Here is a 19,346-nt window from a genome sequence, read left to right on the forward strand (position 1 = left end):
ATATATATATATATATATATATATATATATATATATATATATAAATTAGTCACTTTTTTACACAGTGGTTTACATTGAAACCAGTAATTAGCCGGTATCTATAGGTAAGTGAGGTAAGGGAATATAAATCAGCATAATAGGATGATTAACAACACGCACTCCTTTATTCAAACACATCCGAAGATTTGCTGCATTGTCTTACTTGATAATCTGGTGGATATTTTATTAGGGATTTGAGAAAAACAAATCTCTGCAAGGAGTCAGGAAGTATTGCTGTATAGCACCAACGTTCATGAGCAATAATCCAGGTACAAATCCAACAATGTTCAGTCAGGTCATCTGGACAGTTTCCTTTTTATGCTGAGACGTTTCATTCTTCATCCAAAGGACTTCTTCAGTCCTAGGATCCACAAACAAACTGAGTCCCACAAGCACCAACTCCCATAGTGGAAAAAAAAAAACCCACTTTGCTGGTGATAAGATGGTTTCTGGGCCTGCACTCTCTCCTGTCAACTCCTCTAAGGCGGCCATGTCAAAATGGTTCAAAACACCAAAATCCATGCTCAATAATCCAGGTACAAATCCAACAATGTTCAGTCAGGTCTTCTGGACAGTTTCTTTTTTTGCGGAGATGTTTCGGCTTTCTGAAGAAGTCCTTTGGATGAAGGATGAAACGTCTCAACAAATGTCTCAACAAAAAAAAAGAAACTGTCCAGATGACCTGACTGAACATTGCTGCTGCAAAGATTTGTGTTCTCACATGTCCACCCTCGGTTTCATCTCTGGAACATTTTATGATCACAGTGCAGCTAATTTTACCATGAAAACACAAAAACACAGACTGATAGCTTTTATTTCTACCTTGTTGGTGTTTTAAAAATTTTTTTTTGTTGCCAAGGTCAAAAATGTTTGAATCCCATTCATGTGGGCTTTAATGTGGCTCGGTAGAGTTCCTTTTTCCATTATTTTAAACAGCAACGTGTACTGTGGACCACAATGCTTTGTACCTGTTAACCGTGTTTTGTGGCCATTTGTTTGTGGGCAGCTGATGCAGACATACAGCAGACAAATCTCACAACTTGCACAGTAGAATCCAGAGCTGCATAAATGCATAATTTGTTCTTCTCACCTTGCCTGGGATTTAGCTAAAAAGGTGTGAATGGTTTACAGTCACAGCATTACACAGTCCTGCAGAAAGACCTGTTGTTTGGAGATGAGAAACTTCGTGTTCACAGCAAATGAAAAATAAAAAAACTAATTCATGACATACATGAGCTGAGAGCAAATAATAAAAAACAAACACATTTATATCTATTCATTTGCTCGAACAAACCTGGCACCTCACACACACCAATTGCTTGCCAATGCCAGAAATTCAGCTGAATTTTATTGAGAGCTGTTGTAGCAGAGGGAGTGAAAACTCCCACATAGGCAGGCTTTCCTCCACTTAAAGTCTCATATCTGTGTGTAAGTATGATTGTTTGAACCACAAGAGTTCTGATTTATAGGATGAACTTGTGCTTAACTTTGCTCTTCGGTGCGACTCCAGTTAAAAACCATACAAATGTGATGTGAAGAAGCCGATTAACTTTTAAAGGCATCTTCTATTCATTCAAAAATCACAAAGGTGTATGTTTAAAGAAGTAGTTTGAAGATTTTGAAGTAAAATTCCATTGAAAAGTAATGAAAAATCTTATCAGCAACCATGTTTGTTGTGAATAGCTCTTTGAGCAACATCAATTTGGAGAAAGAGAGTTTAATTCAGAGCAAATCGATAAGCTAAGAGCTAATTTGAAGATAACCAAGTCGATGGCTGTCAAAGTAAAACTTCACTTTTAAAAATTTCATATAATTATAGAAATGCTATTTCTTGAACTTCTTTTTTACTGCCTTTTACATAAATATTTTGGCAGACCTATAATGATATTCCTTTAGGAAGCGCACCATGCTGCACCAGAAGTGTGCCAGCTAGCTGCTGCTAACTGCACTAGCAAATACAGAACTTTATATAAATAACGATGGTGCACAAAACTGACAGCAGTTTAAAGGTGTAGAAAACAGCGTTTGCATGAACTGCTACAAATTTTTTAGAAATTGGAGTTGTTTTTAGATGGCAGAAATGTGGTTTTAAGTTTTGCTTACATTAGCCATTAGCTTGTCAATCTAGTCTGAATGAAACCATTTCTCCAAACTGAGTTCATTCAAAGAGCTACCCACAACACAATTATATTTTATTTCCAAAAACCTGAGATTTCATCTAATTTTTGTTGTAATTCTCCAGGTCTTTAGTGTAAAGTCATCAAAACATAAATTCTCAATATAACTAGATGCACCGATCCGATATAAATATCGGTATCGGTACCGATATCTGAAAAACTTCTGGATCAGGTATCGGTGACAATGTGACCGATCCATTTTCCGATCCAACCTGCAGAGATTTCCGATCCATGATGCAAGTTGGCTTCAAATTATGGAATGGATTTCCTGAACGGCGGCGTGTCTCATGAACCCAGAGTAATAAGACCCGCCTCACATTCAGGAAATCCAGTTCATAGTTTGCAGCCAGCTACAACGTGACGACTGAGTTAGCAGCACTGTGGCTAACAGCTAACAAACTTTTCATTTAAACATGTCCGCTGTGTGGAAGTATTTTAAACTGGAAACACCACAAAACAAGACAACAACGTGCAATGTCTGCAGAGCCATAGCGCCACATTAAACCACGGTAAAGTTAGTTTTACGTTGGACATTCGAGCTCCGGGGCTTCAGCGGGGCGCTGCTCTCACTGAACCCGTAGCAGGCAGCCCGACCCCGGCCAGCCTCGTCCACTCTGCCCCGCTAAATCTGCCCTTCTCTGAGGAGGGACAGACTGAGCGCAGCTGACTGAAATCAGGCTGCTTGCTTCAGATTGAACAAGAAGAAGACAACACTGAAACCCTGGAGCTCAAATGTTTACAGAGAAGTTGCTAAACTTCATCATAATTATTGACCAACCACTGTCAGTTGTAGAAAATGAAGGATTTCGCAGCTTGATACTTGCAGCCAAGATATAGTTTACCCTCCAGGAGATATTTATCAGTAGAACAGTAGACAATCATAAAAAAAAACCCACATGATTTGAATATAATTAAAATTCATTTAAATTAAATACTAAAAACAGGAACATGTCTGTTGGTTTATGCCATGAACTTAGCAGATGTTTAAAGCCATTTACCATTTTATTTTATTTAATTAATTTATTCATTCATTTAAAAGAAACAAAAGTTAATCAAAAAGAAAACATTGAATGAAAAGAGTGCAGAAAGAAGAAAAATCTTATAGCTGCCCCTTATTTAAAAAAAAATAAAATAACTTTAAACAATCACTTAAATTGGGCAGCACGGTGGTGCAACTGGGAGAGCTGCTGCCTCTCAGCGAGCAGGTCCCTGGTTCAAATCCCGGTCCGGGGGCCTTTCTGGGTGGAGTTTGCATTTTCTCTCCGTGCATGCGTGGGTTTTCTCCGGGTACTCCGGTTTTCTCCCACAGACCAAAGACATGCGTGTTAGGCTGATTGGTGACTCTAAATTGTCCCTAGGTGTGAGTGAGAGAGTGAATGTTATTTGTCTCTATGTGTCCCTGTGATGGACTGGAGACCCGTCCAGGGTGTACCCCGCCCCTCGCACGGTGATTGCCAGACATGGGCACCGGCGACCCCCGTGACCCAAAATGGAAGAAGCGGGTAAAGATAATGGATGGATGGATGGAACAATCACTTAAATTAATCACTTTAATGTCCACTTTAAAGCTAGGAATAAAAACAAACATGTTTTGTGTTAGCAGAATTTAATTCTAACGTTAAACTTATCCAACATTAATAAAACTTACCTCAAGTTGACTTTTTGGACATGCATGCATATATTTGTACAAATTGTATTTGAGAGGAGATTATTACAGCCTCATATAAAATCAATAATGATGATGATATCGATAATTCAGCACTGTTTATATGTATCGGATCGCTATCGGATCGGTATCAACCGATACCAGGGCACCAGATATTGGTGTCGGATCGGAAGTGGGAAAAAAGGTGGATCGGTGCATCCCTAAACTCTTAACCAGATCACTGGATTTCAAGTAGAAATGACTTTCCTGATGAGGGACCTTTGACTTGGTGAGTTAATTTATTTTATCACTGAAATAAATTTTGTAACTTATGTTACTCGCCTACGTACGACTCTTAAACATCCTTTGAGCTCTATAAAAAAAAATTTCAGGCTCCAGAATGTTTTTTATCCCAACATCCATCCATCCATCCATCCATCCATCCATCCATCCATCCATCCATCCATCCATCCATCCATCCATCCATTGTGGGGTGGACATTTACAGTGCACACACCTAAAGCATATTGTGTCAGTGACAAGAATCCAACTGGCAGTCATGGATACTGCACTCTGTGTGATAATATATTAGGATCTCTGCAAATGAATCCTTCTAAATGAGTCTCACAACAATTTAGTTGTGCTGGTACGTTCTTAGCCTAGTGCCATGAAATGCAGGGGATGATGTGTGTGCTAGTGTCTGTGAGTATGCATGAGTTCGTCTGTTTTGTTAGTAAAAAAAAAGCTCACGAACAATTCAATGGATTTTAGTGAAACTTTTAGAAAGCAGTAGTTTGATGTAAATTTACAAATGATTATCTTTTGGAGTCAACCCTACTGAAGATGGCTGGTACAGCTATTCAACTTTAACAAACAAAAGACCTCAGAAAATGTGATTGCAAACACTCTCATCGGATTTTAGCCCAATGACTAAAAATGACCAACAGCCATTTTTGTGTTTGCTAAAGTTGAACAGCTGTGGCAAAGATCATACAAGCTTTTTGTTTAAAAGTTTAGTATGCAAGGCAGCGGGTGATATGCAATTACTTTAAGAATGCTTTTTAAAATGTATTTTAAATTACTAGTTCGTATCAAGGCCTATGAAATGTTCTTGTCCAAAACATACAACGCAGTTTGTGGAAAATGGAGTCAGCTCTTGTTGCCACGCAAAAATAAGGAATCATATTAAACACAATTCCTTCTTTAAATCATATTGCGTTTAATAAATAATCAAAACTTTCAGAAATAAAATAAATAAAATTAAATGCAAAATAATTTTAAACACCTGGAAGTGTTCACTTCGCCTGCACATGCAGCAAATCCCATCATGCAGCAAATCCCATCATGCAAACTGGCTAAACTAACAAGGAACACGACGGAGCTCCCAACCATGGCACGCCATCAGAGTGGATCCACACAGAATCCATCTGTTCTTCATACAGAGACACAGAACAAGCTTTACTGGGCTGAGATAAACAGATGTACGGGCACCGGAGGACTGACCTAACTAACTGCAGGGGTGAGCTGTCAACAACAACAAGCAAACACAGAGTGCTCATGGTCATCACTAAAGGGAAAGGTTCACCTAATTACACCGTAGTTGTTCATCTGGCAGATGAACACAGAAACAACAGTCTACTGAATGACACATCTAACCTAGCCTGGTCGTCTGGTGCTGAATCCCCAATGAATAAAACCAGACAATAGGATAAAAAGCATTTACAAAAGCAGTGATGATGGCAACAAAAAAAGCAAAGGCATAGCATTTCTTAAAGAAATGCATATCACCCGCTGCTTTTCATTCCAGAGTTTTAGAGTTCTGACTTTTGGTCAAACCAGGAAAATTATATTATGTGCAATCATTAGCAGTATTTAAAAAGGTTATATGCTAAATACATGTTTTAGATGATGCTCAGCTACTACCACATCAAATTGTAAATCACCACCTGTAGATTTGACCGAGTTATATACATTTATATATTTAATAGGACTGATAAGCTGTAGCAAACATATTCAATCAGATTGACTACCACTTAATCAAATGTAGATGTACAACCAATAATTACTTTTTTGGAAGTTTCATTGAAATCCATTCAGTGGATCATGTGATGTTTTGCTAACTGACATACCGCGACCTGTAAAGGAAGAAGTGGGTAAAAGATAATGGATGGATGGATAGATGGATGGATAGATGGATGGATAGATGGACATATGGAGTTGTCAGCATCAGTTGCTGCTAAAATTTATGAACAGATCGTGCACAATGTGTAGCACTTGGAGTATGTGTTGTGAATAACTGCTAGCTTGAACCACACCAGGTTGATGCACAGCAATGGTAAACCTGGCTGTATTGTAGCTATTTTTGTTTTTGTAATAGTCAGTTGGTTGTGGCAGCCATCCTAAATAGGGTTTACTCCAAATAGCTGTAGATGTGCACCAAAAGATTACTTTCGACAGGTTTCATAAAATTTTGTTCAGTGGTTTGTGAGATATTTTGCTAACAGACATGCACTTGAACACACACACACACACACACACATGCATGTGAAAAAAAAAATCATCCACCTTTGCTTTTCAGCAGCAGGCATAAAAAGTCAGTGCAAAAAAGAAAAAAGAAAAACCTTGGATAATGACACATTAAAATAGCTAGAAACTGGGCCAATGTGTGCGCAACAATCGGGAATACAGGGAGGACTGGAGAGAAAGCAAGAGATGAAGAAGGTGTGAGAGGAGGAGGGAGGTCAGCAAAGATGTGGAGAAGGGTGGAGGAGGAGGTGGTAGCAGGGAGGGGGAGACGAGCCCCCAGTGCTCAGCTGTCAGTGCTTCCTCTGCAGGTGGGGCAGGAGGAGTGCCAAGTCCCTCTCTCTCCCACTCACACAAACACCCATGCATCGCTTTATAATGGATGCTTTACACTGGTGCCAGAGAAAAACCGAGGCAGAGATACGAAGACATGTTGAGAAGACGAAAGAGAGAGAGAGAGACTTGGGGTGTGTGGATAAAAGAAAGAAACAGCTATGAGAATCAGGGAAGAGGAGAAAATGCCTGAGACCTCTTGATGTAAGCATAAAAGGGGGTGGGGGGACATATGGACAGACGGACAGACACCTCCGTCAAGTCCGTCATTAAGCCAATCAAGACAGGAAACAGACGAGACGGTCTGAGTGCAATACAATGCTGCTTTTGGTTTAATTGATGTAAAGCCTAACAGGATCAAAGAGCCAACAAGCCAGGATCTGCAGCCACGGCTCGCTCCTTCCCTCCCCTCCCTGATGTCCCTGTCCGTTAGGAGGTGTATGAATGCACCCCTGACAATGATTTATCAAGACTGATTCATAGATGGCATCTACCTGAACTAATGACTTGCCAGAATCTTCACAGGGGACTGCAGGTCTTCAACAGATGACATATTCTGTAGTCACCTCGTTCATCAGCCGTGATTAGATTCCAAAAGCAATCGCAGCAATACATCACCAGATGGGTCTCATTGTATTGTCTCAGAGAATATTGCTTTGACGACATGCCACATGTCGTTCAAGCTACCGTAGCCCATTCATATAGTTGTGGGGCTGCAGCCTATATGCAACACTCTCGGCTCTGATGGAGGCATGGATTTACTAAAGTACTCAATTATCCCCTACCTCTTCCTGTGACCCCCTGCTTGTCTCTTTAACACCTATAACTCCATGCTTTATAGGTTCAGGTACCTGCTGCAAGCTGAGACAGACTGATGCCTGGAGTAGCCAAATAAACTGCCTTCACTGCGTCAGGACCATTTGTCAATTCTTCATTCCTCGGCTGTCTTCTGTCAGGGGATGGGTAACACTGCCTCACTCTGATGGACAGTCCAATGAGACATTACTTTGTGTGAACTCAGTTGACTGTATGAACTCAATGGGTTCATCTTTGAATTACAAACATCCCTACCTCTTCAGATTACTAAAGAACTTCCTTCAATTTACTTTTGAAATTTGTTTTCCAGCACTGAATATTGAGGGGAAAAAATACATTTGCTGCTTGAATTACATTTTTTTTTGTTCAAGGAGAGCAATGCTTTTTAGGTGGTAAGTAATTTGCCATTTTTGTTTTATAACAAAGAAGCAATTTTACTTTGCTGTACAATGCCCAAAACACTGCCATTTAAAGTGTGACTGAATAACGCTACACAGGCCACTTGTTAAAAGCAGTTGGCTTTCCCACACAATGAACCCCACAGTGTACGGCAGACAAAACGGAGTAGTCAGCGTAAATAAATACAAGCATTCTTGCGCCACAGAGATGGCATCCCCCTGGTTTAATTATCGCTCTTGTCAATCGCGGTTGAAGAATACGGCACCTGACAAGGCACGCTCCCATTCTCTCATCTCATATAGGCCCCTTTTCACACCCTGAGATGCACAGACACCCTTCAGCAAACAGCCAAATCAAACCTTGAGATAGAGGCATTCTGTTGCCCCAAGCGTGCAGGTAACTTTACAGGGTCGAGTAGCTGAATGCCTTTGACACTTTCGAAATGGGGTCTATTCAACTTTGACAATTGTTCCCGATTTCTCTCAAGCATGAGGCATTTGCACAACAATGACAGGTGCATCGTGTATGAATAACATTCCAAGGATAAGATTATGCAGCTATCTTTCTTGGTGACTCCAATTTATATTCCAGTTCTTGCAAGTTTTCTTATTTTAGACAGGCAATGGACACTCAGCGTGGATAGCTTCAATATTACCTATGTATGATGAGTGCTCATTAGAGAAGCATTATGGAGTGTTAGCTTTTAGGCCAATTCATGGTTAGAACATCCCATGGGCCTCCTTTGAGAAAAGGACACTAGACATTATATTTTAAAGATTATAGACAGGAATAATATTATAGTTAAAGTATATCTAATTTACAGTGATTGTAGGACAATCTGATACAGAATGCTTGCCTTCATATCCCCTATGGCTATCATTAGAATACGTTTATTAACTCAAGATGCACCAAAGAAAGTGTGCAAGAGTTTTCAAAGTTCAACAGTTCTTAAATATTGCCAAATGTTTGCATTGCATGTGTATTAAAGTGTTTATGTAAATTATCCTAAGGACACCTAGAAGCCTGCATGGACATGGTAAAGACTTGTCAGAGCGAAGGTCAGGTAGCAACACTGACTCTAAATCCCCACAACTGCAGCAAGATTGACAGAGGCAGATTGAGTTGAGGTTAAAGAAATGTTGCTGTCAGTCTTAATTCCTTTCCCTCTACAGCTTCAAGAGTTAAATACCTGCCAGAAACAACATATTAGTAATGATTTGATCTCCAAAGTCACCACAAAAGCTACAGAACTTTACAAAAAAAAAATTGGCTCCTTAATTATTATTTTTTAAAGTAAATTAAAAGGCCCGCTGCTTTACAGGATAGAGTTTTAAACTGAGATTACTGTATGTCGAGACATTTTATAGCCATTTTTGTCACACATTGCAAATAAAATTATGCCCAATCTTATGTGATATCACATTATTTATAAAGCTCAAAGTATGTGTGGTGAATGACTCAGCTTCTAACAGATAAAATATTAGTTCCATGTTTGTAAAACTGACAAAGTTTTGTGTTGTCTAAGGTTAATTAGCTGCATAAGCCATCTTGCATTGGGTTAGCTACAAACGGTAATCAGTTGTAGATGCACATCCAGTGATTACTTTCTGAATGATTCATCAGTACTGGCCTCATAGGTGCATTAAGTTTGTTGTTAACAGACAAATGGTTTGACAAAAGTTATGCTAATACTTTAGGCAAAAATCTTGCTCAAAATGCAGTGCTCAGAGAAGCTGTTGGGTATGACTTACCTACTCACACACTAAATTTCTGCTGGAAATCTGTAAAATAGACTGAGTAACAAATATATTTGTGTTTCCTAAGGTCTTTTGGCTGTGGTGACTATCTTAAATTGGGTTGACTCATAAAGTTAATCAGATGTCAGTGTACGTCTAATAATTACCGTAATTTCAGGACTATAAGCCGCTACATTTTTCACATGATTTGAACACCCCGGCTTATACAATGCTGCTGTTAATTTAGGATTTTTATTTTATTTTTAACAGACTAACGTGCTTCATGCCACCAAAAAAATTTAGCCTCGTCACACCCGGGTGCTCACATAGCTGCCCACTACACGTCTCTCTTGGGGGTGGGTCCTTGTGACTCAGTGAGACAACCTGTATAAATAAAAGGTTAAAAAAAATATCTGACCAATGAAATTATGGAAAAGGTCACAGTGGACCAATAAAACAGGGAGGGAGGCCAATGAGGGGAGGCCGTTGTACCCCTGGGGGGGGAGACAAAAGACTGTTTCAAAAGGCAGCTGTGTGATGGAGGATAGCACAAGCTTGCATAGGAGGAAGTTGAAGATAGTGATCAGTGACTACTGGCTACTGTTTTATTTTTTAACCAGCCGTGTTACAGGCACTATGTTCAGAAAAAAAAAAAAATGTATACTGTACGTATTTGTGTATGTTACTGACATACATTTAACAGTGATGTGCGGTGAGGTTTGTGACAGGTAGGGCATTAACAGAGTACTCGAGTAATCTACACATCGATTGCTAGGACATCTATCGAGGTTAAAAATGTAATGTCGAGTAACCGTAGTGACGTCATATTATGTGACCACCGTATGACCATAGGGGGCGGTGTTGCACTGTTGCAGGTCACAGAGTATGGTGTAACACCGGGTGCAATCCACCGAACCAGAATCAGCTTCCTCTTGTTTCACAAACAAAAAGCAAAAAATATTAATCTCTAAACCTATAAAAAAAATCTATAAACATATTAATCTCTAAAACTAAACTTAATGCGCACCACAGCTGGCAGTGGTGCGGGGTGGTCAACCCCGCCCCCCCCCCCACGTTAAGTTTCGTTTTTGACGTGCTGCAAGTTTCTTCACGTTTGCAGTTTAATAATATTAACTAATAGTTTAGTTTTTCCTGTGACTTATTTGCAGTATGATAAATGGTAGGAGCATAATATACACTCCCAATGTTTTGTTGGACTTTTTTTGTAAATAATTACCTTTTTTTGTGGTTTTATTTATTTATTTATTTTTGTATCTTGAGATCTATGACGTCATCAAATACTCAAGTTCTACTCGGGTTTTATTATGTTAATGTCGAGTTTAAAAACTATATACTCGTTCAACCCCTAGTGACAAGTGAGGCTGACTCGTCTGGAATTGGATGCTCACATATATGAACCCAAAATAGAAGCTTTTATTTCAATTTAACCCTTTTTTCTTTTAAAAAGGCATCTAATTACGCTTTAATCAACTCCATACTGTTCAACAATGATGGCAAGAAAAAGAAAATATTTAAATTAAGGTCAAACAATTTATTTATTTTTTGTTGGAGGGATCTTCTCTTTTTAATAATAATAATAAAAAAGTATTATCTTACTTTTATTTTAAGATGAAGTCCATGTGCCTAACCTTCTCCACAAATATTTATGTTACTCTGTTGTAAAACTTGTCATGGTTTGCCCTAATTTTTAAAAGTCTGTCTGCTTCAATGGAGATAATCGCCAAGGAACAGTGTCGCCCTGGATCGGTTCTGTTCTGACTGTATGTCTTCAGTCTTCCATTTTGAATAAACAAATTTAAATGAGTGTACCATTATACTCCCGCCCCTCTAGGTAACAGAAGAATGAACAGTGACATGCACCTGTTTCATTGTCCCTAATGGGGCAGCACTGCCCCCTATCAGTGAGGTACTTTCTGCCTCACCCTGTGTATTTTCTCCACACATTTATGATCGATTAGAAAGAAGAAATATGTCCCACACATTCATTCACTATATTAGACAGACTGTAGAAAGCACTGTCTCACCTGCCTCCTCTGATTGCACATTTCGGTACGGCACGTTCCGTTCGGTCCACGTGCGTACCGTTTTGGTTATTTTTTCACTCATTAAATTTTATTAACGAGAGATTATGCACCGTGGAACTAAAGTTCCTAAACGTGTTTCAGCATGGCACTATTATCTTGCAGCACGCGTAGCATTAGCAGCCTAGCATCTCGCTACGGTCTCCAGTTTGGGAACTTTATGGCTTTCTTGTTAAAAGACGAGCGTAAATCCAAAGCTGTGTGTCGACGTTGTTTCACGGAGATTGGATCTGCCGCAGGCAACACATCTGACTTGTTAACGCACTTGAAACAACATCATCCGAACGTGAACGTCTCTTCTACAAGCAAGAAAAGCAAACACTGATAACAGCAGCATTTAAACAACCTTTATCAGGTGATTCAGATCGGTCCAGAGCAATGACACAAGCTGTAGGAGTTTTTAAAGCTCTGGATTTACGTCCGAATGTTGTTGATGCGCCGGCTTTAAAGTTCTTGAGCCTCGCTACAACATCCCATCACGTCAACACTTCAGCCAAAAAGTTGTAGCAGTGCTTTATGAAAAAGATAAAACTGATATTGTCAACAAGCCCTGGAGCAGATTAAAGTCCTGCCCTGATGATGATGACCGAAAGATTCAACCACCTCATAACAACCGTTCAAGAAGAGGTATTGTTATTTTATTATTATTATCTAATTATTATTATTATCAATATTTTTAAATTATAATCTTATTAACTCATTTTTTTAACCTCTTTGTGTTTTATTTCCAGTCTGGGACAGAGACAGCAGCTGAGTCTTCTTCCTCTTCAGGGAAATCCACCAGAGATCACCTCCAGCTAAGAAGTCTGTGATGACTGAACTCTGAACTTTTCCAGGGACAGGTGAGAGCAGGTCCAAGAGGTTGTGAGTAATGAGGCCAAACACAGCCACACTGCAACATTAGCAAAACTCCACCTCTTTATTCCTGCTACTGTTGTTAGTGAGCGGTTTTCTCCACCGCTGGAGATATTCACTGCAACTAGATCTGTGCTTTTGGCAGAAAATGTGGCCAAGTTGGTCTTTTTGACAAAAACTTAAAACTTGATTAGTTAGATTGTAAATGGTCTGTTGCTGCTTATTGTTCTGGTTCTGACTGTTATTGTATTTATTAAGATTTTTATTATTCTTAGTATAGTTTATTTAACGTAAAGAGTGCCGTTTATTTAAAATATCATCCAAATGGGTTGCTTTTATTTATTTTTATACTAACGTATCTTTTACTTGGCATATTTTCAAAATAAACATTTTGCAAGTCTTCATTTTGTCTGTTTTGTACAGAAAATTAATTGAACACATAAAAAGGCTAAACCTTGTTGCCTTCATTTTGTCTTTTGTCTTAGGGCAATAAATGCCCAGTATATCTGTTCAGCCACCTAATATATATTAAAGTACATATTCATGACAATACACGCTATGTTCAAAATTTGTGTCACACAGCAATTCAGGGTTGTTCTATTATTTTCTGTCTTGGCCATTTTAGATGTCTCACAGGTCTACACAGTACAAACATGACCTCAAAGGTCATGGCAGTGTGTTTCATGTTTCCATTATTGCATCAGAGTAACGTCACTCTAATGGAAACCATGGTATCTCGCTTAATCCATGGGAGAAAGTACCACATTAATTACAATGACTTCCAATCAAATCCTCTTTGAAATGGCATGATTAACAAATTCTTGTCAGAAAAATCAACAGCAGCAGCCATGAATGAAGTTGATAATTATGATTTGACTTGAGTTGAAACATTATTTTTTTCTTTCTCAGAACCTCACGCAGGTGTAGTAATACTTTCTACCATTTAATTACCAACGGTGAAGTCCTTTGCTGTATTGAATTTATAAACATGTATTTACTCTAATACTGAGCATTTGTCACAGTGGCCTCTCAATACTCAGTTCAAAGGGTTTAAATGTTTGCTTGGGGGTGTCGTGCATTAAAAAGTCTTAGTACTCCTTGCACTGCTGCAATAAAACCCAAGCATTTAACATGTGTATTTATGGTCCTCAATAACCCAGAAGTCTTAATAAAAATGAAAGCTGACATTGGCATGAAGGATCCCTCACACTAGCTGTCTTTAATGTCCAAGACATTCCATTAAAAGGAGAGCACTTCCATAGAAGCAGAGCTTTTATCCTGATTGCTTACAGGAAGAGAGGAGGGAGGAAAAGAAAAAGAAACCAAACGACCTTCAGAGCCTCCACAACTAGCCCTATGTATGTGCTTTGTGAACAGACACGTTTGCATGCACAACATGCAAAGATGCACTGACACAGAGACATATGTATGAATGTGGCATGTGGAATGACAAGGAAAAGCAAAAGTGTTGATTCTCTGACAGCAGATGTATGAGGTCATGGAGATGTGTGCTAATGCACATGTCTGAATCATTGGCTACTTGGTATTCTCTGCTTGTACTGGGAAGCCTCCTCACTGTTTAAATCATAACAATTATTAGGAGATAGGTGGGGGAATAAAGCCAAATTTACATCTTCAATTAGTGCCTGTGCGATGCCAAATAGATAATATGTGGGAATGGCTAATGTCCTTGTCTCTGAACTTCCTTTGCCGTTTTCTGTTTTGAATGAAAAAAAGGAGAAGAAGAAGATGGGGACAGAGATTTGCCTCTGTGGGAATGCAGCTGTTGAGCTACATTTAATAAGCTGGTCAAAAAATAAATAAACTCCTGCCAAGAGAGACTGGGCTTTTAATGACCATTCTGCTTCTAAAGTCTTAGATGAGCAGATAGACTGCTCACCACACAGCGGACGTGGAAGCCATCTTATTAATAGCATCATGCCACACATGCAGCCGACCAGGAAGCAGAGAGTGGAAAAAAGGGAGAGACATGCTGGAGGAGCAACATGCATGCTTTAACTCTCTCAGAGGCAGGGAGACAGATGGGTGCAGTAAGCAGGAGATTAGATGTAGAAGGCAGGCCAGAGTCCAGACTACAGTCTAAAATATGAAAAAATAAAAAAATAAAAAAAACCACGAGAGGTCGTCCAGGCCCTCAAACAAGCCAGAAGGGAGATGCTGTGTGATGAATGTACCTTGTGACCGGAGCCCTCGGCACACCCTACATTAGGACGTCACCGAGGCCGGGCCAGGGGAGCAGATGATCAAAGAAAAAAGGCCAGAAGCCTGGCTTGATATAGGAAGATTCAGATTATTAAATAACCTTCAGGAGCAGTATGGAGCATTGGTGATAACTTGTTACTCAGCCACCAGTAGGCATAAAAATTGTGTGTTAGATGGAAAGTCTATGCAGGGAAGGATGACAGAGTGTGTACAGTAAGAGTGCTGTCATTAAACACACCAGGGAGCTTGAGAACAATGCGTCATTGTGGATTTGCTTTCTTTTTTTTTTTGCCTTCCGTTTTAATATCCTGGATCTGAGCAGAAGCTGTGAAGGAGAATGTTTGTGAACGTAAACAACAAAGTAAATCTTATTCGATGCAGACTTATTTTACATGAGAGTTCATTTACATTCAGTATAATGTCAGACCCTGAATTAAGGACAGGGAATAAGGTTTTAATTTAGAGCAACTGTGATTAAAAATATCAGAGATACATTGTTTACTGCACTGCTTCCTGGCTTAATTTCCATTCAAATGAAAAAAATAATTAAATAAATGAACTCAATATAAGAACGTCTTTCTGAGATGCAGCAGTGTTCAAACACAAATTAGAAATCATCACTGAAAGCAGGTGTGCTCACAAAACATAGTGTAATTTATTTGATTTCAGATTTTTTTCTTCAATTTGCACTGATATGCTTAACTTTTTTGATTCCTCTCATGTTTATTGCGTTGCCTTGGCAACGAGAGCATCCCTCCAATTTCTGCTACACTGGAGCCTTTGAAAGCAGGTGCAGAACGACATTTCTCCACTTGGATTTCCTGTCACATCCTGCAGCCCACTCCAGTCCTAAACTTTCTATAATTACAACAATCTGTGCTCCGACAGAGTCTGTGTGAAATCTGATTGCCATTGGTAACATTCGCAACGAGAGTCCTGCCGTGATAGAAGGCTTCCTGTTTCAATTTCTCAGGATCCCTTCAAGTTTTTGCTTGCTCTTTTTTTTTTTTTTTTTTGTTTTCATCCCATCAGTGGGGCATACATTTCTATTCAGGGGGAAAAAAAACAGACCCGGTAATATCCAATTTACTGGAAAGCAGAGGAGATGGTTTCACCAGCAATATAATAATATGCTACATGGAGCGTAGCATTATAGAGTATGAATAAAAAAGGCACCGATGACAAAAAATTCAATACAAATGCAGTCATCATTCATTGGAGGAAATCAAAGCAATTAGTAACACTTTATTGCAAATTGGAGAACACAAAGCACATCACAAATCTGGTTTTGTAATGGGTCCAAAAGAGGATCAGCTGAGAAGACTTCATTTAAATTCACAATGGTGTTCCAATCAAACATCCAAGAACAGATACAATAATGTGTAGAAGTTTTAAACCCTTGATTTCCTTGCATCCATGGAGCAAGGTTTATTCTAATCTCTGAAAACGGTCTTCATCAGTATATCTTCAAGCTGTCTCAAGGTCTTTTAAACAGTTTTCTTTGGACTTTATTTGCTTTTCCCCTATTTCCTGTCCACTTATTTGAACCAACATTTTGTATAATTTGTTCATTTAATATGAAGCAGGTGGAGAAGTGAAGGACAATAGAAGGACACAAATCAGAAAATTGTAGGTACTGGAGATACAACAGGTTAAAAAGCAACAAAATTCCAAAAATAATTTAAAAAGCCTTGAGAAAGCCAGAAGTACTGATTAGGATCACTTTAGAAGCTTACAAGCAGGTTAGTGTCCTTGTGAGTTAAATATAAGGAAATGAATGACTCAAGACATTTGCACAGACTGTAGAAATCAGTCCTGAGCACAGCACTGTCTGGGCCCAAGCCTCTTTCTAACGCTTTATTTCTTTAGTGTACTTTACTTCCTTGTAATGTACAATAAAATGGCAACTTTAATTTTCCAACCACGCATTTCTAAAACGGCATGTTTCTAGCTTGTTGACATGCAAACATTAAGGCTGCACAAGCGACGTGAAATTCTCTCATTTGGAACCCACACAACACAGCCAAACAGAAATGCCTTAATAAAATGTACTCAGTGGTGCTATCAAGTAAATGCATGACAATAGACTGGGTTTAGATTGATGGGTGGATTTCTGTATAATAATTTTGTGTAACAGACGATAAAGTGACCATTTTGCTCTGCAGTAACACAACCGAACCAACACAATAGATTCATTTGTATGAGCCAAAGTGCCTCTTGGAAGAACTAAGCTACAAGCAGTAAAACTCCCTTCTTAATTCAGTGATAAATTAAAGGAGCCTGAGAGATGTTTACTGGGTGTCCAAGACAAGCGTGCATGCTGTAAAATCATCACCAACGCGAGCCTTAAATCATACCCAGGTAGCATTAAGATAGCCAGAAGACGAAGAACAATGTGACTCTGTGAGTCATGTAGTTGCAGCTACTTCCTTTCTTTTAAAGAAAGTTCTTATTTCTGACCTTGATGGCAATGACAGAAAAATTCCACACATATATAAAGACATATAATGCTTTGGAGTGACAAACAGTCAATGTGATGTTGGAGCAAATACTTGTTGTGAATCTAAAACTGGCCACCACCGAAACTACTTTACATCAGAAATTATCAACCAGCAGAAATACCCCCCCCCCCCCCCCATATTTTGATGATTTTCTGTACCTTCAGAGTGGTGGGAGAGGGTAAGCAGGCTGACACAGGAAGCGCCGATCCCAGAACCAAATACAGTGATACGGTTGGAATCTCCTCCGAAGAAACCGATGTTCTCACTAATCCACCGTAAAGCCTGGATCTGGTCCAAGAGCCCATAGTTCCCTTTAGCAGCCTGGTCACCTGTGCTGAGGAAGCCTGTAAAGCAAAAAGATGAGGAAAAATAAGCACTCAAACAGTAAAAGATAATGAATGCATTGCTATATAGGGAAGAAGGATTTGATTTAACAATAAAAGCATCAACGATTATCTGCAACGGCTGACCTCATCTTCAATTTGTGATTGAAACCATCACGCCAGGTGACAGCTGCAGTGAAATCATGACTTATTACATGACAAGGCTGTTGGTAAAATAGACCACATGTCATCTGCACCTCATGGAAAATCAATGGCATGTCTCCCAGGTGAACACCAACCATAAATTACTGAGTATTGGGACATTATTCAGCATTTCTAATGAGAAACTTGCACATCCGTGGAAAATGTATGGGCTGAGTGAAGAAAAAATACTTGATTATAAGATTCACAATCATTTTCAATATCTTCCCCTGACATATTTCAAATCTCTCTTACACTTGTGTGACATTTTCAGCCCAAACATTTATAACATATGTACATTTTTCCCTCGTGTCAGTATAATCTGCAAAATGAGGCCAGAATTGGAAAAGTGTGTGTCCCCTGGGTACATCTGTGCACATGTTAACATGCCACCCTTTCTAGTCTGCTCTCTGGGGCCAAAGCCCTGCTGAATGATGGGTAATCGAGAGTCGCAGGAGAAGATCAAAGGCAAGCAATCCCTAAAGTCCCTTTGGTGGACTCGGTGTCTGTCAAATCCCCCAGCATACATGTAAGGTGACAGCTCGAAGACGTGTAGAAACCAACACCCATTTTTTTTTCTTCTCACAAGCAATAAATGTGTTGATGGTAGATGTTTAAAGGCCTCCAGTGATGGTCTTTCTGCGTGCTAGCTCTGCTGCTAATATCTATTTCATGCTCGGTGCCTTCATGTAATAATGAACTCAATTTTCAAGTCTGTGGGGAGAGGCAAATGGTTAACAGCAAAAACGATGAAGAGCAGTTGAATGTGTGCGCTTTTACTGATTTCACAAAACAAGATACAATTTAAAACTAGCTGTTTTTTTAGGGTAGACTGTTGTTTATGCCATGTTGTGTATATATATATATATATATATATATATATATGTATATACATTCTACTACTAATACGCCAAAAACTTCTTTGAAGTTGCAACAGTCGACTCTTGCATGAACCACCCCAGTCCAGGACCAAAACGTGTTCTGGCCGGATCGATGTGTCTTCTGAATGAACCGAGGTGGCAAGGGAGGGCTGAAGACAACCCACCACAGGTGTGCCCCGGTGCCCCCAAGTGAGGTAGTAACAGAGCTGGACCAGCCACAGAAAGTTGTGGTGCTGTGACACAGTATTGTGATGAACTGATTAAATTAATGTGTAATCCCCTGCTTGCAAAATTAAACACTGGAAATATTGATGGTGATGCACAGCAACTTTGTAGTTGGTTTCAATAATATAGTTAGCCACGAAAAGGATTGCTAAAGTAAGCTATTTAATCAAGGTTTGTATGAATGGGAGACTGCGACAAAATGAAGACAACACAATCTGCTCGCTACCCTACCGTAGATAAATAATATTACTAATTGAATGTTTATGTATATGAACATAGACAAAACTGAGGTTTTGGTTTTTGGACCTGAGCACCTTAGGAATGATTTTTTTCAGTCTTTCTCCCTCCTTAGATGGCATTAATCTGTC

At 39.2% G+C, this 19,346-nt stretch overlaps 1 protein-coding gene across 9 annotated transcripts in view; it reads right to left on the reverse strand.

The window, feature by feature from the left end:
- The window catches only part of nlgn3a (neuroligin 3a), a 154,008-nt gene that overhangs the window by 52,709 nt on the left and 81,953 nt on the right, over window positions 1-19,346 (reverse strand). For all 9 annotated transcript variants that reach the window (XM_037675363.1, XM_037675366.1, XM_037675360.1 and 6 more), the window contains one exon: window positions 17,507-17,692. In XM_037675363.1, coding sequence (XP_037531291.1) covers window positions 17,507-17,692 — 186 coding nt within the window. The remainder of the gene's footprint in view (window positions 1-17,506; window positions 17,693-19,346) is intronic.

Source organism: Nematolebias whitei, chromosome 4 (assembly GCF_014905685.2).
Source record: "Nematolebias whitei isolate Nwh7 chromosome 4, NemWhi1, whole genome shotgun sequence".
NCBI classification, from domain to species: Eukaryota; Metazoa; Chordata; class Actinopteri; order Cyprinodontiformes; family Rivulidae; genus Nematolebias; species Nematolebias whitei.